Source organism: Lissotriton helveticus, chromosome 1_1, assembly GCF_964261635.1.
Source record: "Lissotriton helveticus chromosome 1_1, aLisHel1.1, whole genome shotgun sequence".
Classification (NCBI taxonomy): Eukaryota; Metazoa; Chordata; class Amphibia; order Caudata; family Salamandridae; genus Lissotriton; species Lissotriton helveticus.
In genome coordinates, this window is record NC_136057.1 from 483,580,885 (window position 1) to 483,605,038 (window position 24,154).

At 45.1% G+C, this 24,154-nt stretch overlaps 1 protein-coding gene across 1 annotated transcript in view; it reads left to right on the plus strand.

Moving 5' to 3' along the window:
* Nucleotides 1-24,154, plus strand: part of LGR5 (leucine rich repeat containing G protein-coupled receptor 5) — a 1,130,716-nt gene that overhangs the window by 1,027,775 nt on the left and 78,787 nt on the right. The window contains exon 15 of the mRNA XM_078673922.1: nucleotides 2,792-2,917. Coding sequence (XP_078530048.1) covers nucleotides 2,792-2,917 — 126 coding nt within the window. The remainder of the gene's footprint in view (nucleotides 1-2,791; nucleotides 2,918-24,154) is intronic.

A 24,154-nucleotide genomic window follows, 5' to 3' on the forward strand; every position in this document is an offset into this window, starting at 1 on the left:
GCCTCCTATGGCCGCCATTACGTCGTGGAGCGTGGTCTCCTTGATCGGGGATGGCGACACCTCAGCGTTGTCTTTGTTCATTCTCGCCGAGTCTCCTTAGTCACCTCCCTTGGTCCAGGGGAGTTTGGCCAATTGCGCCTGAGTGGCGCTCTTGGAACCTCTGCCCCCTGCAGCCATTTTCCTCGGTGGCATTGAAGGTTAGCCAGGAGCACGTGCACCAACAGTAACTGCAGCCTGCTATGATATCCTACATATCATCAGTGGCAACAGCATGCACTCCGGGCTGTTCGCGGCACTCTAGAGCCCAGTAACGCTTTTCAGTAGCCGGTAGTACCTGGGAATATGTCAGCAATATCCGACGGGTGCAATCGCAATCTGTCCACACTGGCGCTTTAGAGCAGGTCGTTCGGCATACTCCAGCAGATGATCAGCTCAACGTCACTGGCCAAGACCCAGGAAGGTGTCCCCAGTAAGCACCACTTTCCAGGGAAGGAAGGACAGATAATTCCGTTCAATAGACAGTACCGTCGCGCAGGGGAGGGCCCCGGGATGAAAGCGCGAACATCAAAGAACCCCACGCTGCTATACCTTGGCTCCTTCGCTCCACAAGAGCATCACCAGTCCCTGCCATAAACATGAAGAGTGTCCACAGTCCCTTTCAACGCTGCGTCAGATAGCAGAGAAGTCACCCATCGTGGTATTTTAGGACAGCACCCCATTGATGGCACGCGGAAGCAACAGGGTGTCGATGGCTTCATAGGATCACAGGGAGAGGGGGGAGAAGTGCACATCCACACCATGGCGTCTGCCACTGATCATCCTCCAGTCTGCTCCTTCATTATTCCAGGCACATTCCAGAGACCTCCGCCACAGGGCACCAAGCACCAGCAGGCCAAAAACCAGTCCTGGTCAGTACTGCCACCTCTATCTTGCAGCCAGGCGGCTATAGCGCTTACAGTGGGGGGGGGGGGTCGACGCCCCTAAAGTCTGCGAGGCGCTTTTTTTCACCTCCCGCCGCCTGGGCATGAAAGGATCAGTAATCCGTGGAAGGGGGGGGGCCCGCAGCCCTCCAGTCCCGAGCAGCCAAAGCGCCCTTCCCAATGTCTGCCAGGGACAGGCCCCAACCCCAAGGCCCAAACATACAGCAGTCTCCGGGGCCCTCCTCACCGCAACTCCCAGCGGCTCCGGAATCCAATGCGTGATCTGTCCCTCGTCGCCCCTCGGAGTCACCCCTCCACACTCGGTGGGTCAGGCCGGCAAGATCAGTAGGACGTAGGTGGTAAGGGGGCCCTGCGCGGCACCCGCCGCACCTCTGGTCACTGTCCACTCCGGCACCACCATTCACCGGGAGCCAGTCTCGGGGCCCTCCCGTGCCCCCCGGTGCACCTCCGCTCCCCTCAGTGCAGTTAAGTTGTAGCCAGTTGTCAATGAGGGGGGAGGGAGGGAGGGCCCGCAACACCCCGGCCCCGGGCACTTAGAACGTCGCGCCCAATGTCTGCAGATAACAGGCCCCGAAGCCGGGGCCTAAATTTATAGCGTCCCCCGGGGCCGGCACCTCCGCACCTCCGCGCCGGTCCGCAGCACAACTCAGAAGGCGCTCATCAGCCCTCTGCAACACTACCTCTCCGCTGTTGGTGAACTGAGCCAGCGGAAGCAGGCAGTTGGGCGAGATTGTAGCAGGTCTCAGGCGGCGCCGGTCGCACCTCCGATCGCCGTCCAACTCCGGCACCGCCATTTTGCGTGGTCCGGCCCCAGGTCTCTCTGGCAATCCAACCCCCTCCACTCGTGGTCCACGGCCCGCAAACCCCTCACCGGAGCTTCTCAGGGGTACCAGGCAGCACGGCACGGCGTCTCCGCCAAAGTTAATTCGGATCCGTGGACTGTGTCTTCATTTGAAGCCACGGGTCTATCGGAGCACACTTAGACTGCGGCCATTGCTCTCAGCCGCTAGCCACGCCCCTCCACCAACCAGCATTTGTGATACAACATTTATATGCATCCCCAGCCTTATCCTATCTGAACTTTCACTATGTTCAATATTTTCGTTAAGTGAGTAAGCTTCCTTAGGCTAAGAGAGACAAAACATATAGGTTCATAACCAAATGTTCTTGTTATCGTGGAAAAATTACTTTCTGGCTCTTACAGTATCTCGTTTAACTAATTGGCTCTTTCATGAGGCTACAATCATTTTGTTATCCGAGTTAGTAAAGGCCCACATTTGGTAATGGTAAGTAGAATAATTGTGTCTTACTTTTGGCTACAACAATAGTAATACATGGGATTCCATTTAACTAAGAGATACGTTGCGAACTAAATACCTCCGAAGGTATAGACAACGTATTGAATTCTTGATTAATCTGTTGCAGAATGTCCCTGGACTCAAAGAAAGCTTTTCAAATGGAAACGTTTGATATGAGTTAGGAAGTGGGTAGTAATGGATTCTACATGAAGGGCCTATAAATATATTCTCATCCCTCAATCTAGTTTTTACGATTAAAAAATAAGTGGGCCGTAGTATTACATCCGCCTCAAATATGGACTCAAAATATTCCATAGAAGAACATGCGTTTTAAATTGCTAGTAAGTACCTAAGTACTGCTCCGTCCACAACTGTATTTGTTCTATTTCAGTGTAATTATTCGTCTTAGGTTCGTACCTATACCTTTCTATTTTATGTTACTCCCCCAAAGTTACCTTCGAATCTCTTAGGATCCTTCTGTTGAATGAAATCGCCACCAAAATCGTTAAAGGGAAAACAATATGTGATTTTTGTGTGTTTTCTATTCGGCAGTGATTTATCATGGAACTATTTGTCTTCTTTTCCTGATACTGGTCCTCCTGGCTTAACCCACTTGAGGCTAACTGGAAATTATGAACTCCAAAAGTTGATTCCAGCTGAGCACTTTCCAAAACTCAAGTAAGTGAAAACCTCAAATACTTTCTTAATCAGGAGTGGGTTTCCCACAGTAATGTCAAATACACTCATCTTTTACTGATTGTATAACTAATGACTGAAATGTAGGATCTATATCTACTTGTAATAATTGTTTTTTGGGGGTGCGCAAGTCTGAAGTGGTTTCTAAAACATTCCTTATTTGGTACTTGGTGCAGGGAATTTTAGTTTGTCACAGCTCATGTGTTCAACAACAAAAACCTACACGGAGAACCATATTCATCGTCAGGCATTGGTTGTTTGAGCCAGCTCCTTTTACCCATTGTAGTTTAAGAAAGTGTGATCTGTATTGTGGCTATTAGGAGTAGTTTCCCTGTCTAAAAAGTACTTCTTATTGCAGCGTGGACGGTGAAGCGGAGTGTCAATGTACTGCAATGCAGGTGTGCTGATAAGTGTTTCCAAACTGCTACTAATGTAATACCTCTGGTGATTTTGAACCTTATTGATATTATGCTCCTATATGTAATTTTACTCAGAAATGTGATATTACAAGACTTCTCACTTTCCACCAAGTGTGTACCTGAAATCGATGTCACACCTAGATATGATTTGTACTCCTATATGTTTGCTACACTCGTGCCTATGTCGCAGCAAGGTGATTTTGCAGATAACTGTGCAGTCAACAAATGTGATGCCATATTGAAGCAAGCTGACGTATTGCTGAATTTTCTCTCAATACTGAGTGATTTTGCACCTAAATGTGATATTACACACCTGCTGACTTTACTGCAAGGGTGATTTGGCCCTAAATGTATATCTGTTTCTCCATGGCCTTGATTAAGAGGGCCTCGATACATTACAACATACGTGCAAACTCTAACAGTTGGATGTTCCCCCTAATAATCTTTACCAGTCCGAATCTGACATAATATATAGCAAAGAAAAACAAAACAAGCCTGTAAAATGCCAGGATGTGCAGATATTGGTGCAATAAGCACCAACATCTGCATATTCTGCCCTGTATTCGTAGGAGAATTGTGTAACTGGCGTTAATTAATTGTTCTCAGGATATTGTTATTTATCGTGTGCCATAAATAACATGTCAATATTGATGGACTCATAATTGGGGCTAAAGTGTGTATGCCTGCCTGTTGTTACAGCAAAGGTGGTTTTACACCGGAATGGGCTTCTGCATTTAATTATTTTCACACTCTTGCTGCTGTTGTATTAAGGGAAATTTTGCACCTAAATGTGATTTTGTACCTAAATGTGGGTTGTGCTCCTTCAGGCGTTTTCACACTTTGTCAGTGTTACACCAAAGCTAATGCTATACCTTAAAGTAATTTTACACCTTAATGTGATTTGTGCTCCTAAAAGTGCTCCTCTACGCATTCTTCTGATGTTTTAAAGGTAATTGTACACAAAATGCGGTTTGCACATAAATGTGATCATGCTCCTCAGTGTTTACTATAATACACTTTACTTTGCACCAAAAGTGATTATGTACATCATTATAAGACATCGGGTTAATGATTTATGGGGTAGAAAACCCTGCTCAAGAAACAACCACAATCCTTGTCCAGGTAAACCACAAACGTTACTAAATTAGCCTGTGCTTAACCCTCTGGTAGCTTGACACAAAAGCAGTTAGGCTTAACATAAAGTCACTGTGTAAATTATTTATGCACGACACAAACAGTAATAAAATGAAAGCACAACATAATAAAAATCCCAAGCCAATTTACAAAAATAGAGAACATTTTAGTGAATAAAATGAGACCAAAACATACATCCAATCAGTGGAACTGGAGATATGCAATTTTAAAGTTTTAGGCATGTATAGCTCCTTAAAGTACAAAGCGCCACTCACAGTCATCTGGTTGTTCTAGACTGGGGGAAAGTTCAGACCGGCCTCGAGGAAGGACGGGCTAGATAGGGACTAGGTAAGTCCATCTGGAAAAGTTACCTTTTCAAAGTCTGGCGCAAAGAGTCTGGACCTTTAGGATTTCTCCTTTTCTTGAAAAGGAGTGTTCTCTGATGCCAACGAAAGGACCAGGCCCAGGGGTGGTCCTTCTTGGGGACCATGGACTCACTCTAGCCAGCAGGGCTCAGGGAGGTCCTGTTGCAGCAGGTCAGATGGACAGTTGCAGGGAGACCTCTGGAGCTTGCTGTGTCTTTGTAGCTCAGAACAGGAGGTCAGCTAGCTGACCTTTGAAGTCACTTGGGTAACGTGGGATGAAGGGAGGGGGGCTGGTCGTCCTTTGCAGAGAGCAGGGCATGTATTAAGCAGTAGGACAGTCTTCTAGGGAAGAAGGCAAGCCTCAAGCAGCAGGGCAGTCCTCTGTGGAACAAGACAGGCCTCAGACAGCAGGACAGTCCACTAGGAAATAAGTCAGTCCTTCTTTTGTACAATCCACAGGTCCAGGAGTGTGTTGAAGAGGTGGTTCAATATTTAAACTTGGTGCCAGTCATTGAAGTGGGAGGTTACACTTTGGCTATCCCCACATCTGGTTCTGGAAAGTTCTTCTCTTCCCCTGCAGCAGTGCCAAGAAGTCAGAGGTGACAACAGACTAGTGTCAGGTTCCTTTGTGTGTGTGCTGGAGACAGCCCTTTGAAATGAAAGTGGGGAAGGGAACAGTTATGCCCCATCTGTCCTGACACTCTTTTGTCTTACTGTCTGCAGGACTATGCAAAGGTCAACTGCCAAGCTATTCAGTCATGTGACCCAGGATGCAAGTAGGAGGCACCAAATGATTAGGACAAGAACATTATATATTATAATACGACTTTACCACTAAAGAGGATTTTAACCCCAAACATGACTTTCCTATTTGTTTCCAATCAAAAGTTAGCACTTATTAAATGCATTAGAGTAACCCAATGTTATGCAATGGGAGAGGTAGGCATTACAGTATTGAAAAAAAAATTAAGAGTTTTTCACTACCAGGACATGTAAAACCTGAACCCACATGCCCTACTTTTTAAATACAGTGCACCCTGCCTGCCCTAAGGGCCTTTAAGGGTGACTTATATGTAATGCAAAGGAAGGTTTAGACCTGGCAAAAGGTTTTTTGCCAGGTCGAACTGGCAGTTGTAAAATTGCACTCCAGGCTGCAATGGCAGGGCAGAGACATATTTTAAAGGGCTACGTAAGTGGGTGGCGCAATGGGTAGTGCAGACCGACTAGTATCTTTTAATTTACAGCCCCTGGGTACATGTAGTACCACATACTAGGGATTAAGTGCCAAGGAGGTGTAAACCAACTGTGCCATCTTTTAGGCAGAAAGCACAAGCGCTTTAGCAATGGTTAGAAGTGTAAATGCACAGACTCTTAGTGCCAACAAAAACGAAATTCAGAAAACAGGAGTGGTGAAGCAAAAACATTTGGGGGCCAAGTCCACGGCGATGTCCAATAAATACAATTAGTGTTCCCAAAAGTTTTCTGGTTACATGTTGCCACTGCATCAAAGGTGATTGTGCGCTTCAGTATATTCAAATATATTCACAACTTCTACAGTTATGGAGCTTTCTCACTATCATATTTAGTGCACCAAGTGATGTTGTACTTAAATGTGAGACCACAATATTACAGGTGTTGTAGAAAAGGTGATTTTGCACCTCACTTTTCCTGCGTCTAAATGTGGTTTTTGATTCATATTTTCATTTTGCACCTAAAAGTATTTCCACACTGATGCGGCACGAGGTGTGATTGGCAACTACAAGTGATTTTACTTGTTATCCTCTTAAATATTATATGGGCTCCTGAACGTGTTTCCACAATCACAATGATTTTACATCTAAATGTGATTTTGCTTCTAAATGGGAAATCTCTATCCTGCTTCCACTGCACCCAGGATGATTTTGCACTTATGAGTGATTTGTGCTCCGAGGCGTTCTTCATCTGTATGCTGATGTTGCACCATGGATGATTTTGCACCTCACTGCTCTCAACCCAACACAGTCACCCTAATGCGCAACTTTTATACCAAATGCGGCATTATACTTTCACTTTTTCTCTCTGCTCTAAGTGATATCCTCTGAGTGCATGTTGTAGCTGTTCCATAATGAATCTGCTTCTCAATCCTTGTCGTAGGCTCACTGGAGGTGGCCTTGCCAGAGACACTCTTTCTGTGGAACAGTCTCCCACCTATTGTCTGCCCTCTTAAGATTGACATCCTCACTATCAGCAGTTCCAAATGCTCTGTCCATACATTCTGCCACCCCCTGGGGCTAATCGCTCTTTCATTGAACAGATCATGGAGGTTATCGCCTCCAACAATGACGATCACACCAGCCAGATCTTCAACATCCATTGGAACAACATCAATGACCCACTCGTGAATTGCTTCCTCCAAGACCTCAACCTCATTCAAGAGTGCAACGGTCTGCCCCATGAGAAAGGTGCTACCCTTGACCTAATCATAGCTATCAAAAACTCCCTACATGTTGACTTTATTCTTCCTTGAGACTGGACAGACAACCACTGCATGACCTTCTCCCTGAATATAAAAGCAGTCATGTCTACGGGCCATCCTAAGAAAGCCAAACACTGGACCCGTGACACCTGTAACATTAACTCACTCTCTATATCTACTGCGTGCAGTGAAACCCTACTCCTACCTTGACAAAAGGCCAAGACCTCACTGATCAGTACTTCAACTCTATCATCATGGATACCTTAGCAACTAAAAAGAATCCCATCAAAACGATTCAACCCCTGGTTCAAGTGTGATCTTAACAAAGAACGGCGGATCCTTAGCTTGCTGAAAGAGCATGGAGACACACCCCATCCTTAGATAACCTCATTCTCCTTCATCAAAGACGCAACGCCTATAATAGACACATTAGAACTCAAAAGCAGCATTTTTTCAAACGACTTGACACTGCTACAAATAGAGCTAAGAAACTGTTTGAATTATTTAGAAATCGAGCCACCTGCAAAAGCGATCCTGCTTCTTCCAACAACAAAACACCTCCTAAGTATTAAGCATTTTTCTCCTTTTCCCCCAGAGAAAACGTTGTTAATCACCAACGACATCCAGACAGCACTCAGGAGTATATTCACAATAACGTGTGATAACTACTGAAAGAGTAGCGTAACGCAACTTTCAACATCGCAGCCCATCACTGGAAAATAACCCAGTGTCAACGTGGTATTCACAACGAGGCGGAAGTATGCGATAGTCACCAGATAACGTGTCAAATGTCCGTGTGAAAATCAACACCATGCCGCAAAAATGCGAAACGCGAACGTAAGAAAACATGCGATGAGGCCAATCGCGGTACAAAAATCTGAGAAAACCTGCCACAGGCCTGCAAATCCCACACGTCTGGTGGGAAAATGCACTATAAAAGAAAGAAAGTAAGAAAGAAAAAAAATTCAAACTGCGCTGCAACATGGATGCACCCGGACCGAGTGCAGAGGACAAGCCAAACTCCACAAGCCCCATGGAGGTACTGCCAGGAACCCCGTGTTCGGGGAAGGGCATGGAGAAGAGGAAGATGGGGTTCAGTCCACAGGAAGACTAGATAATCGTCACGGAGGTGATAGAACACCATCCACAACTGTTCGGCACCTCCACTGCGGCACTGGCAACCCAACCAGAAATATGGCAGGCCATCATCACCAACGTCAATGCAGTCAGAGTGTCGAGGAGGTCAGGTCCGTCAGAAGCGGTCGCTCCCCTCGCTCCCTGCCTCCAGCAGCTGGTATCGTAGCGCTCTCACTGCATTGATTGTCTTGTGCTAATATTATATTAGTGATTGCGCTCGCACTGCATTGATTGTCCTGTGCTGATATTATATTAGTGATTGCGCTCGCACTGCATTGATTGTCCTGTGCTGATATTATATTAGTGATTGCGCTCTCACTGCATTGATTGTCTTGTGCTAATATTACCGCATTGCCTAATTCAGCGTTACGCTATTTTTTGCACAGCCCACATCGTGCCAATCAAAGTGTGCTGCATACTGTAGCGCTTGTGCTTATCTGTGCCTGATTGTGCCTGCGCCTCTGCCCACCCCAATCTCGTCCTGTTTAGTTTCGTTTTGCTGCCATCTTGTTTGTTGTGCCTTCCAGCCCGCCCCTCCACCCAGCTCCCACCTCCCAGCTGACCCTCCCTCCCACAGGATACGTAAAGACGAACCCATACCCCACAGCGTCGTGACCGTCCTGACTCCGTCAGAAGCGGTCGCTCCCCTCGCTCCCTGCCTCCAGCAGCTGGTATCGTAGCTCTCTCACTGCATTGATTGTCTTGTGCTAATATTATATTAGTGATTGCGCTCGCAGTGCATTGATTGTCCTGTGCTGATATTATATTAGTGATTGCGCTCGCACTGCATTGATTGTCCTGTGCTGATATTATATTAGTGATTGCGCTCTCACTGCATTGATTGTCTTGTGCTAATATTACCGCATTGCCTAATTTAGCGTTACGCTATTTTTTGCACAGCCCACATTGTGCCAATCAAAGTGTGCTGCATACTGTAGCGCTTGTGCTTATCTGTGCCTGATTGTGCCTGCGCCTCTACCCACCCCAATCTCGTCCTGTTTAGTTTCGTTTTGCTGCCATCTTGTTTGTTGCGCCTTCCAGCCCGCCCCTCCACCCAGCTCCCGCCTCCCAGCTGACCCTCCCTCGCCCCCGCCCCCCCACTTTCCACTTATGTCAGATGTATTTGCGCGCAGCGTTCACGCGCAGCGGTCGCGCCCCATGCGCGCCAAAGGTAAGCCCGTCTACGCCCGTCCGTGCCTGGACCGCGCCCAGCGCCAAACCCCCTGGCCCTCGCAATACCCACTCCACCCGCATTACGTATGATGCAGCTGCCCTCATTGCCCTTAACCCCGGCCGCAAACCACAATGTTTCGAGGCTGCCCCAGGACACACCCATGGACCCTTCGCCTGCCACTCCTGCAAATTCGCCTGCGTCAGTACCCACACAAAATCCACGAACTCCAAACACAGCTCCCACTCTAACCACCTGAAGTGCATCCTGCTGAACACCCGCTCAGTCCACAGACACGCCACTGAACTCTGGGACCAACTCGACACCACATCGCCGGACGTCGCCTTCCTTACAGAAACCTGGATGAACGCATCATCAGCCCCCGACATCGCCATAGCCATCCCGGACGCTTACAAGATCATCCGAAAAGACCGCACCAACCAAACAGGAGGAGGCATAGCCATAGTCCATAAGAACACCATCCGAATCACGTCCAACTCCGACGATAACCTCGCGACCGCCGAACACCTTCACTTCCAGATCCACACCGAACTTAGAGGCACCCTCATCTACAGACCACCAGGAACCCGCACACATTTCAATGAAGACATCACTGACTTCATCAGCCCACTTGCCCTCACCTCCGAGAACTACATTTTACTGGGAGACCTCAACTTCCACCTAGAAAAGAAAAACGACAGCAACACCACCACCCTTCTGGACAACCTGGCCAATCTAGGCCTCAAACAACTTGTTAACACCCCCACCCACCTTGCCGGACACACGCTCGACCCTATCTTCACCTCCAGCAAACACATCTCATTCGATCACACCACAGCTCTCCATTGGACGGACCACATCTGCGTTCACTTCAGCTACAAAAAGACCACGACCCACAACCCCCCACAACCTATTCCTCGAAGAAACTGGAACAAAATCACCACCGACCAACTCTTCACATCGCTTAACCAAAACCCCCCTGACATATCATCGGACCCAAACCATGCTGCCACCAAACTCACACAATGGATCACCCACAGCGCTGACGAATTAGCACCCTTGAAAAACCACCATACCAAACAAGGTAACAAAAAAGCCCCCTGGTTCAACGATGACCTTAAGAAAACCAAGAAGTTATGTCGTACTTCCGAGAAAAAATGGAGAAAAAACCCAACCACAGACAACCTGACCACCTTCAAGGACGCCACCCGCAAACACCACCAACTGATCTGATCCACCAAGAAATCAGCATTTAAGGATCGACTCGACAACAACGCCCACAACAGTAAGGAATTATTCAACATCATCAACGAATTTACCAACCCCACCGCCAACACCAACGACATCACTCCCTCTCAAGACCTCTGCGACTCTTTATCCTCTTTTTTCCACAACAAACTCGTCGACACACATAACAGCTTTGAAGACCAATCCGAAGAACAGTCCACTCCACCCACCTCCGAAACAATTCAGTACTTTCACGAACTTTGCGCCTGGAACCCAATCACTACTGAAGACACCATTCGCCTGATGAACTCCATCCACTCAGGATCACCAACGACCCATGTCCCCACCACATTTTCAACAAAGCAGACTCCATCATCGCACCCCATCTCCGCGATGTCATCAACTGTTCCTTCAACTCCGCCACCTTCCCGGAAAGCTGGAAACATGCGAACTCAGCGCACTTCTGAAGAAACCCACAGCAGACCCCTCAGAACTTAAGAACTACCGCCCCATCTCACTCCTCCCATTCCCTGCCAAAGTAATTGAGAAAGCCGTCAATAGTCAGCTCGCCGCCTTCCTCGAATCCAACAATTCCCTCGACCCCTCACAGTCCGGCTTCCAAGCCAAACACAGCACCGAAACCGCCCTCATCGCAGCTACAGACGACATCAGAACACTACTGGACAACGGAGAGACAGTCGACCTCATCTTACTCGACCTCCCCACCGCCTTCGACACAGTCTGTCATAGCACCCTCATACAACGCCTCAACAACGTCGGAATACAAGGAAAAGCTTTGGACTGGATCATCTCGTTCCTCGCCGGGAGAACACAGAGAGTCCGCCTCCACCCATTCAAATCAGAGGCCACCGAAGTCATCTGCGGCATACCACAAGGATCATCACTCAGTCCCACCCTCTTCAACGTTTACATGAGTCCCCTCACTTCTATCACACGACAACACAACCTCAACATCATCTCCTACGCAGACGACACCCAGCTGATCCTCTCCCTTACCAAAGACCCAAACACCGCCAAAACCAATCTACACGAAGGAATGAAAGAAGTAGCCGAATGGATAAAGAACAGCCGTTTAAAACTGAACTCAGACAAAACGGAAGTACTCATCCTAGGATCATCCCCCTCTTCCTGGGACGACTCATGGTGGCCACCGGCCCTGGGTACAGCACCCATACCTACAGATCACGCACGTAACCTGGGATTCATCCTGGACTCATCCCTCTCTATGACCAGACAAGTCAACGCTGTCTCATCTTCATGCTTCAACATCCTACGCATGCTCAATAAAATCTTCCGTTGGATCCCCACCGAAACAAGAAAGACAGTCACCCACGCACTGGTTACCAACCGACTGGACTATGGAAATACCCTTTACGCCGGAACCACTACCAAACTACAGAAAAAACTCCAACGCATCCAAAACGCCTCAGCCAGACTCATACTGGACATCCCCCGTCAAGCTCACATTTCCGGTCACCTGAAAGACCTCCACTGGCTCCCAATCAACAAGAGAATAACGTTCCATCTCCTCACCCACGCACACAAGGCCCTCTACGACCTAGGACCCGATTGCCTCAACACAAGACTGTCCTTCTACACACCCACCCGCCAACTACGATCATCCAATCAAGCACTCGCCCCAATTCCGCGCATCCACAGATCCACCATGGGAGGAAGATGCGACATTCACCCGGACCCCGACACGGACTCCCATTTCATCACTGCTGGCCAATTACACAGCAGTCCTGCTGCAGACTGCACTCTCTCACTTCCTAATCAGTTCACAATTCCCAAAGGTCTCTGGTTGGCCCACCACTGGCCTTCCATGTGATGTGGGCTTGGATGGCCATGTACAGCTCCAGCTCCGTCAATCACCTGAATGTGAATAAAACGTTCTAAATCACACAGATGTGTCATTACTATGTTCACTCACGTATGGTAGTATGGTTGATGTAGGGACAATCATTGCACATGAAGATACAGCATGGTAACTGACATCTATGTGCATGTGTATCCCTGAGACACATGGCAAATTGGATGACTGTGAAGGTGAGTACTAGCTGTGTCCCCATTGCACATCAAAAACAATCTCACGACCCCCCAACATAGGTCCACATCCAAGTGTTGAATAGGGTTGTGTGTAGGAGTCACCAAATCAGCAGCAGGCCAGGAGTGGTGTCCTACATCACATGTGATAACAGAACTTCACTCCGCATACCTACTTACACACATATCTCTGGACACATTCTGTCATGATATATGACATTGCTCCATATGGTCAAAGCTTGAACACCATACTCACATTGCTGAAGTCATGTAAGTGTACATGTCGGCCAGCACCTATCCCAAAACAATGTCTGGCTCACATAGGTTGAGCTTGCAAAAGGGACACACCCCCATTGCACATGCGTCAGTCAGTTCCTCCCTGTGTAGGGACGATGCTCATTGTGGCACACGAGTGGACAATCTAATTAACACACCTCATAGTTAGACACCAGTGAGGTGGCATAGACTTTATTGGCATGTGCGTGTCAGTACGGACAAGGCAACAGCCACAACAGGCAGGAACATGTTTAAGACACTTATACACAGCATGGGTACATGTCGAGGTTCAGAAAATGTTGGTGCCAAAATGGACAACAATCATCACGGATGGCAACTCCCCACCCCACCTTGCCTTGCTGGATGAGTCATGTGTTGTTTGGCGTCTGCCCATTGCCCCATGTGTCGGGCACGACTCACTGCCCATGGTATCTACATAGTCGTGCTAGATTGCCATGTGTGTTCTCTCCCCCAGCAGTGTGTCCGAATTGGCAACGTTGCAAAACAACGTTGTGTTGCTCCGACCATGGACCTGTATCACCTTGCACAGGTGTGTGTGCGTGTACACACGCGTTGTTCCACACACATGCATTCAGAGTCCGGACGATGGCAGACGTGTCCACTGTTGTGGTGGGATATGTGAGCAATCCCCACGATGTAACAAGTTGTTGGGACCTGTGCTATTGGTAACAATCGGATCTGACTGCAGGAACGCAGTTACTCGTCCATGAATGTGAGGGCAGCTTCATGGGCAATGTGTTCCAATATTACGTTGTTGTCGTGTTCAAGGAACACCAGGGTGAGCCAATCCATTAACTGGTCCGGGCAGGTGTGCTCAGCCCATGCTGCTTCACCAATCCGCAACACAGCCCAATAGAGGAGCGCCTCGATGTGGTCACTGCACACGAGGAATTGTGCAATCTCCGATGCACAACTGCCAATACATACGAGTATGTCAAGGCATCCCATGCACTGTTGTCTCTGTTACACTCCTGTTCGTGATCCAACAGGAGGCGCAGACACAAGTCATAGTCCAATTCATCTACGGTTGTGTTGGATAGGCAGATTTCCATGGGACACTCGAATGTGCATGTTCGGCAGTGGAACCAGGGCTGGATGCAGGTGACGTAGGCAATGCGGAAGCTGAGCCGGTAACTGATCTGCAGCACTGCCAGTGGCACTGCGCCCAGTAAATGCAGCATACGTGCACTGTAGTGTTCCAAGTGATGGGGGTTGTGCATGTGCCCGATATGGCCTGCTATTGCCTTGGTGCGTCTTGTGAAACCAGCACTCTTCTGAACTGCGGCAGTTGTGTGGAGGATATGCCACATCTCTGGGCAATGATTCGAATGTGTGTGCAACGTAGGGCTGAATGGGTTGCTGTTTCCGTGAGTGTCAAGGGCCTCCCATGTGGGGTCCCTCAGGCAGGGGCTTCTGTGTGTGGGGCGTGGATGAGTCGAATGGTTCATTTGCGCAATGCGTGGTGTGGGAGTCGTCCACATCTGCCATGGCATCTCTCTCAGGTTGTTCCAGGCGTGCTCTGAACCAATGTGAGAGGTGCAGGTGTCCTCCCGCCTTCTGCATTGGAACAATGGAGCTTTCATCCCTGATCTTTGTCTGACTACTACTTGCATTTTCGGAATGTGATGTGGCTTTGGAGCTGAGATTGGGACACAGTCTTGGGATCATGGTGTACGTATGGCGATACACACACATACATGTTGGCATGTGGAGCCAGGTGCCCTGTAAGGCCTTGTGCTGCTTGTGCAATCTCACTCCGTCTCTCTCCCTCTCTTTCCTTTGTTGTCACACCTTCTATTGGATTTCGTCTTCCAGGCTGTGTCCTATGGGTTGCCCAGTGAGGACCCGCTAGGACACATCCGAATGGTTGTTTTGGCTTTTGTTTGTATGGTTTTTAGTGTTGGTGATTGCATTGCTGTATGACTGATTCTCATTTTTCTGGCCACACATGTATGTTGATTTTCCTGCTTGTGCGACATCAGGCAAAATATTTGTTTTGGGGATTTGTGGTGTTGTTGTGCAGTTTTTTGTCTGGGGTTGGGGGTGGGCCCGGGTGGGGTGTTGCGCGGCTGGGTGTGGTGTCGGTGGGTGTTGTGGCCCTCTTGGGTGTCCGTGCTGCATATTCAGCTGCTCGGGGGCATCTGTTGTTCTTCATGTGTGGCTCTGGGCTGTGCTCCCTTTTGTGGTGCAGACTGTGGTCCGACTTTACACCAGGTCAGAGCAGGTGTAATTTCCTGCTGCTAACGCGCCTTATCGGCTGTTTTGAGTTCTTATCGCGGTTCTGTATGTTCGTTGTGAATGTTGTGGAGTGGTGTTGTCGTGGCTTTTGGTACGGGAACACCTACTCTGCATCTCATTAGCAATAGTTGCGGGCGTCCTCTGTGGTTTTTTTTTTTTTGCAGCTGCTATTGTGGGTAAACTGGTGCTGTGGGCTGTTAGCACTAGCTTGTGAATGGGGGGGGGAATTTATCACAACTTTGGCTGCACTAAAGTGCCATTAATTCGGCGATAGCTCCTTGTGAATATGCCCCTCAGTCTTCTAATGCCCCAACCGCTAAGGTCCAGGATGCTCACCAGTATACCCACCTTTTCTCTCCCAAAAATGGTGCCTTCTGATATAGCTTCATAACTTTTGATGAGGCTGGTACTCTGAATCTTATGACCTCCTTGAAATATTCTAGCCATGTTTATTTATTTTTTTAGAGTTTTATATAGTGCGAAATAGACCCGGGACATCAGGTATCAGAGCGCTTTACATGAGCACCAGTTTCGTTACAGATGGACACATTAATTTTTGTTAGGCACAGGGAGATGAAGTGATTTGCCCAGAATCACAGGATGTTGAGCGTCATTGCCGAGACTCGAACCCCATTCCCCAGCTTTGAGGTTCACCGCTCTAGCCGTAAGGCTACACCCTCTCCCCTCACTTCAATAATTCCCTCCCCTCTTAACTCCTAAATTAGTCTGTTCACCTCCTACTCTCACTGTGGACTAAGATATTCCGTGCCACCTACCCGATTGCCTCAAAATTGGACAGGTTACCCTCATCCTAAAAAAATCTCACTCCAATCTGAACAACTACTGCCCCATCTCCAATATCCCCACTCTGCCCAAACACCTTGAAAAATGTGTGCACTTACAGCTTCTCAATCACATTGACTCTTCAACCAGTTCGAATCTGGCTTTCGATCGGGCCACAGCACTGAAACAGCCAGGCTCCATATTACCGACGATGCCCTACGCTTGCTCAACCGGAATTATTCTTGCCACCTTGATCATTTTGGTTCTGTCAGCAGCCTTTGACACTATCAACCATTCTGCCCTGCTTGACACTCTCGAACAGCGGATGGGGATCTCCGGCACTGTGCTAAACTGGTTCTCCACAACAGGCCGCAGCACTTCCTAATTCTTCACACCTTATCTGAGCAGGCCCCAATATCTCTAGGCGTCCCCCCAGGGGTCTCTCCTCTCCCTGGTATTGTTCAACCTCTAAATGGAGCCCCTGACTGATCTCCTCAAGTGCTCATGCATCTCCTACCATGTGTATGTTGATAACATCCAACTCTACATGAGAATAACCTCCTTTAAGGACATCCACACTCTCAACACCCTAACATTCACAAAACAATGGCTGACCCGCAATCACCTGAAACTCAATGCCCTCAAAAGTGAATTCCTCCTGATTGCTTCACCCAGTTTTCCACCTCCAACAACAATAAATGACTGCCCCTTCTCTCTGCCTTAAACTGCTCCCCACACATTGTTGACTCCGCCAACTCCCTAGGTAGCACCCTAGACCAGTGATCTTCAAACCCTTTCATGCCCCACCCCTGTGAAAAAAATATTGGGCCCCCCTCAATTATTCTATTATATTGGCAATGTTTAAATATGCCTATACTTATTTAAACATTACAGTTAAGTTATGTTACTGTTTTAAAAATGCCATCAAATTCCCTAGCACCAAAAGTAATCCTACTTTAAGGGAGACATGGGGGTTACCACCTGTAATAGGCCATTTCAAATGTGGTGGATGTAGCGTTTGCTACCTCACTGTGGATACTAAAACATGAGTGCATGCAAACATTGATGTCACTCTGACAATTTCTCTAATTATAACACTGTCAATATTATAAATGCAATTTTTTGCCCTTGCGACCTACTTTATGTGGGCCTAACGACACAAAAGATCACGATCCGAATTCATCAGCACATATGCCGGGTGCAATGCAGAGCACTGAATGGACCACTTGTTGAACACTTTACCGCCCTCAACTACACTGAAGATGACATAAGGTGGCAAGTAATCACAGTGATTCATCAGCCCCCCAGAAGTACGAATATTGCGGGCATCCTCAACAACGAGGAACTAAAATGGATCATACGAACGGACAGTCTCCACACTGGACTTAATCGCTTGGAGGACTCTAGTCTAATTTGCTTTAATCTTACTAATGCCATTTGTATCCGTTTTTCCGTAGTATACTGCGCCCCCCAGACTTGGCACTATCCAATTCTGGTTCTTCATTTTGTTGATACCTGGGTTTATGATTTCGTTTTCCTCTTTGCATTGAAACTTTTATTCAATGTTGACCAACTGCACAACTGTAATGATTGTGCAACTGCTGACCACCCTTACTGCTCCAATTAACCCACTTATCCCCTGTGCCCTCCTTTTGCAGACCTTGGTCATTTGGTATCCTTAATTTCCGTATCTCTATCAGTCTATTAATATTATCTATCCTTTCCTTGCTGTACTCTCCTTCCTTTTCTACTACTCTAATTCTTGACTCTTTTTCTACCTTTTACTCCTACTCTTGTCACCCTATGTTACAGTTAATTGATATTAACCGATGTGCAAACTGCACTTCCATGTGCTTCTCTCACACAATTGCAACATTAGCCTTGCTTGTCTTGTTACCTTTACCTGAATTTAATTAATCCTGTAATGTATTGTCTTCCACCACCCCTCCCCCCTCCCTTTTGTAGCACCCCAGCCCTCACCCTGGGTTCCACAAGACTTCCGTACCAATCTGGACTTTTACTTTCTATGCCCATCGCCTTTTTCCACATCTGAAATCATTACACATCACTCTTAAGCTCTCAATGACACTCACTCCCGCCCTCGGTTATACATCACATCCAGGCACCGCGCCTACTTAGAGCTCCAAGACGTCTCTGTACTCACTCGTTTCAGTATACACAGGTAGAGCAAACAAAATACTAGTTTCTTCTATCGCTGCTTAAGCACACCCTATCAAGGTACAGCCTATCAAGGTAAGCGGCCCTTGTGTATATACCCACCTATCTGGCTTTCGCCAGCACCTTCGCCCACTGATATACTCAACCCCTTTTTTCAGGCTCGGATAAACTCATTGCTTCTATGACCTCGAGCCCTTTGGTTCCCGGACGGGACCATACCTACCAACCCTGCCTCCGACCCGCCGTCGGAACAGGTCCCCCATTCCATTTATCTACGGTAAGAGCATGGAATTTTAATTGCTTGCCCATTATGGGTATCTGTTCCCCCTTAGGTTTCACATTCCTCCTTTTATTTCCAGGCTGCTCGCCCCCCCGTTGCCTCTACTCCATCTGGTAATTCCCAAGGCTGCATTCCACTTACCCTTCCAGTAAGTCCATGTTTATAAATTTTCCTTTCACAATAGCACTTCCTTGCCTGTCCCACCGCATTGGGGTGTTTGGGATCAGTGACAGAATATCGAGGGACATAATATCGACTGCACACAATATCGACGCCAGAATATCGACAGACAAAATATAGTCTACCTCTCTACCAACAGTTAAGTGCCAAAATATCGATTCCAAAATATAGTTGTTAAAAATATAGTTTACTAAAAAATTTAATTTTCAAAATGTCTTAATATTAATAATAAATTAAATAATAAATATAATTAGGTGAAACATACTTAAAATTTATTAAAAAAATATTAAAATTAATCAATAATATATTTAATCCCCCCAAAAAAGTAAACCTACATTTGTATTTTTTCTATATATTTTAACTTAATAATATTAAAAGATAATTATTTATTTGTAATTATAAAATGTTAAAAACATAATTTAAAATACAATTACACATATATAAATAAACATATAATATAAATATAAAGATATTTCAGATATAATAAATAAAAATATTAAAACAAACTTTTTTTAAAATATTATTTTACACTACATTAAATATAAAAATTGTGAAAACGTTGCATAGCATAGGATATAAAATTACTATTCCCACTCCATCAAGTTTAATAGTAGGGAAAGAGTTGGATAGCGGGAACGTAAAAATTACTATTCCCACTCCAGTGAGTGGAACAGTAGGCAAAGTGTTGGATAGCGGGTGGGTAAAAATTACTATTCCGACTCCAGCAAGTGGAACAGTAGGAAAAGTGTTGGTTCGCAGGATAGTAAAAATTACTATTCCTACTCCAGTAAGTGGAACAGTAGGGAAAGTATTGGATATCGGGTGGGTAAAAATTACTATTCCCACTCCGGTGAGTGCAACAGTAGGGAAAGTGTTGGATAGCGTAGGGGTAAAAATGGCTATTCCCACTCCAGTGAGTGAAACAGTAGGGAAAGTGTTGGATAGCGTAGGGGTAAAAATTACTATTCCCACTCCAGAGAGGCCAACAGTAGGGAAAGTGTTGGATAGCGTAGAGGAATAATTTAGTAGACCCAGTCCTACAATTTAATTAAAATTAATAAAAAAATAATTAATTATTTAAATTTGACCTCCCACTATTTTCCACTATAAACGTCACCTCCAATAGTCTACAATATTAATAAATTAACATAACTAATTAACATTTAATTATTTATCTAAGCACAATTAACAAAACAATAACAATGATATCTAAATTAACAGTATACAATGACTTTGATTAAATATTTAATACACACCATACTCCCCTATAAATACTCAACACACTTCTCAAAAAATGAACATAATTAACATATTAATACATTAATTATGAATTATTAATATTTAATTAATTCCTAATTCATAAAAATGTACACAGTTTACATATTTATCAATTTATTAACTTTTTAAATGTTTTATATTAAATTAACTTAATAACCAATTTTAGTTATTAACCATAAGATTATTAATTAATACATACATTATTATTATTTTTAATTTAAATTAAATTACTTCCCACCCTATTCCCCTATAAACCCATAACCCGCTATGGAACTAATATGTGCAAAAATTAATTACCAATATTAATTATTAAAGAATATATTATTAATTAATAGATTACATTTTATTTTTTATTTAAATGAAATTACTTCCCAAACTATTTCCCTTTAAACCCACAACCGGCTACGGAACTAGTATATACAAAAATGAATTAACATAAAATTCATTATCTTAAAAAAATTGTAACATACATAAAAAAAGATTATATACTTTTAACACATATACTAACATATAATACAATTAAAAAAATTCTATATAATGACATTCTACATAATGACATTCGATATAAAGACATTCGATATTACTTACCTATATTGATAGTATTTCCAACTATATTATGTATATTCTATATTGTGTCCTCTCGATATTTTTGATTCAATCTTGTGTCCTCTCGATATTTTTAATTCTATATTTTGGGTGTTTACCGGATATTTGAACTCTTCACCCATAATTGCCCACTTGCACGCTGTTTTCACTTTTAATTATTGTACTGACCTGCCTTGTTAACTGCGTGTTCACGCCTTGTTCACCCTCACTTCACTCCGTTCTTGGCCATAGCCGGTTTTAATCCCGTCCTTACAGGATTCTGTGTGATCCTCACGGCTCCAGTGACATGTACCAAATTTTCTCCTTCATTAATTTAACAAGCATGCCTTATGTAACAAGCATGCCTTATTCACCGCACTTTGCTCTTTACTTAGCATTGCCCTTACTTATGTTACTAGGCCATATCCATCCAGCCTCTAGCGCGCACCTATCCCTTGGTCTCCACTGTGCCCCATGCATGATATAATACGATTTCATGCCTCTTGAATTGTTTTCCCTAGCATTGTTCTTCCTCCTGGTACTCCATACCCGGGTACCTGAACTGTTAACTCTATATTGACTCTTATAACTATACATTACCTTGCCTTTTTCTATACCTTTAATCTAATTTCCTTTTTTCTCCACACCCCTTCTCCAGAGATCTTCCTTTCCTCTTATGTTTATCCAGGCAACTTCCCAGGCACTTGTTATATCATTTAGTCCTGATGAGATCCCTATACCTAATTGGTATCGAAACATCGTCAACACATACATCTTCAACTCTATACTGTAATCTGTATCTATTTGTGGCGTATGAGATGTAATTCTAATTGTGACTTTTTGTTTACTTACATTTTCACAAATTGAAAAGTCACTTTTTAAGTCACTTGCCTGCGGTAAAGAAATCGGCTGATTTCCCATTACCCTGTCACGTCCTGCTCACTCACTTTTTTGTATATTATCTTTGCGTTGAACTTAATTGTTAATAAAACTTATCTTTTCATTGATACATTTGTAATCCCTATTTTGATTGCTAAATTGTGGTATTTTTACTAACTTAACTTGTAGGGGACCATTGTTCTCTTTAACATCAAATTCATGATGTCATACATATTGTTTTGATCAGGCAGGCCTTACTAATGTGTAAAGCCATCCACATTGTGATTATTGGGGGTAAGGGGTGAAGGTTTTGAAGAGTATTTGGAGTCCCTTCCCTTTTCAAACATACTCCCAGCTAGGATTTAAATGACGAAAGATGTCAGTGATGTCCCATTACAGAGCGGTTTACTGCTGCTACGGTTTTCTGCTGCTCATTTGTTTTCTGCTCAATAGAAAACACGGTTATCACCGTAATGCTTCTTTTGGCAAGAGCCTGGTGCTTCCCCCGGGGTCCTTTAAGACCCCCTAGTGGGGCTCGCCCCCCAGTTTGAAGACCCCTGCCCTAGACAATGACCTCTGCATGTATAAACACATCAGCGCCACCACCAAGGAGCCAACCATCAGTTGCATATCCTTAGGAAATGTAGTGACTGCAGTTCGTACTTCCTTCCCCATAGTCTCCTGCCTAACCCTGTAGAATGTTGACATCTTGATGATGTAACAGAATACTACAGAGCTCTAGGATTTCAGTTGAGAGATAGGGCTGAGCTGTTACCATCCTGCTCCTGGTGGGGTTATTATTTCCTTTACTATTACTTAATGAATGTACTTCTATCCTGTACCATCTTACTTCAAATAAATATTATTCATCAACTATCTGGATTCCTGATCATCCTTCACTACACTTTATTTTTGCGACGCTTTGGGCTAAAATCAAAACTTGTTCAATTCCATTAGGGTCTAAAATTATGTTGAGTTTCTTTTGATCTTTCCATCCAAGGACTGACGGACCAATTTTAGACACATACATTTTACAAAGAGCACTTCTGTGTTTGAACCTAAACAACAATTTTCTAAAACCAAGCAATTCAATGGGATCCCCATTAAAACACCCAGGAGAAATATCCGGAGTTAACAAATTAGATCCAATTTTGTTGACAAATTTATCCAACCAGGCAGATTCATTAATAATTGTAAAAGGAGAACCTGAATCAGCAGCAATGTGGATGCTTACACCACCCAAAAGCATTGAGCACATTGGCTTGTTTGACTGTTTATCACTAGAAATATTTAATACAATTTTACCCATTGGTGTAGATACATCACATTCATCCTCATCACTGTCATCATCATTGGAGTTAGACTCTCTGGAGCATATTTACAATAACTGGCGCATCCCTGCAAATCAGCAGGGATGCGCCAGTTATTGTGCGCCACAGCTCCGCCATCATGGATGCGCCGCATTTACAATGCGTGCGTTACGTACAGTGCGTGACGCATCTGTGCCGTAAAAGTGACGCATTGCTGGAGTTGCATCGCAAGCGCGACGCAGCTCCAGCAATGCTCTGGGGGCCCTATCTAGTTAATGCTGCGTCAACCCTTACGCCTGCTTCAAGCAGGCGCAGGGTTTTGACGCAGCATGGGCCTAAAAGTGACTGAGTGAAATCTTGTATATTTCACTCAGCCACTTTTAGGAGGCGTTCCTGCGCCGGAACGCCCCCCCCCCGCACAGGAACGCCTACATGTGGCGCAGGGCATTACAACGTGACGCATCTCCCAGATACGTCACGTTGTAAGTACCCCTGCACCATGGAGCAGGATTTACGCCGCCGCTGCGTCACTAAAGTGACGCAACGGTGGCGTAAATGAGGCGCAAGGGGCTTGTAAATCTGCCCCTCTATCTTCTAGAAATTTGACTTTACTGGATTTTTTATCATGACAAACTTTGCTAAAATGACCCACTCTACCACAATTTGAACAACGACTTCTAATTGCAGGAAATTTTTTGTCATTAGCTAGATGGTTCTTACTGTTACATCTGTAGCAACGTAAATCCTTCATGTTGGAGCTATTTATTTTTTTCACTAGATTTGTTACAGAAATTACTCTTATTTCTGTTGGATAGAACTCTAGCCACAGTTCCGGAGATCTTTCATGCTCTCCTGTTGGAGTAATTTTCTTGCTTTTATTTGTGATCTGTTGTTTTTTTCATTATTCAGTGTTCTTTGATTCATGCATCCATTCCAGTATGGCCAACTGGTGTGCCTCGCTGTATCTTGAACGTTTATTTATATTCGTGTTACTTTACATCCTTCTGTGCATTCTTCGTTTTGTTTTCCTCTTTCTCTTTCCTATTTTGTCATTGAAGGAGAAGATGTCTTGTCTTCCTTTTTTCATCCTGGCTTATCGTTCTTCTTTCTTCCCGGCTTAGTTCTTGTCCTTCTCAGTGCACACTAGCAGTGTTTCTTTCATGTTTTCTTGTTTTTTTGTTCTTGTGTTGTATACCTGTTCCACCTTATGCTTTAATTGCTTTTTCCTATTCTCAT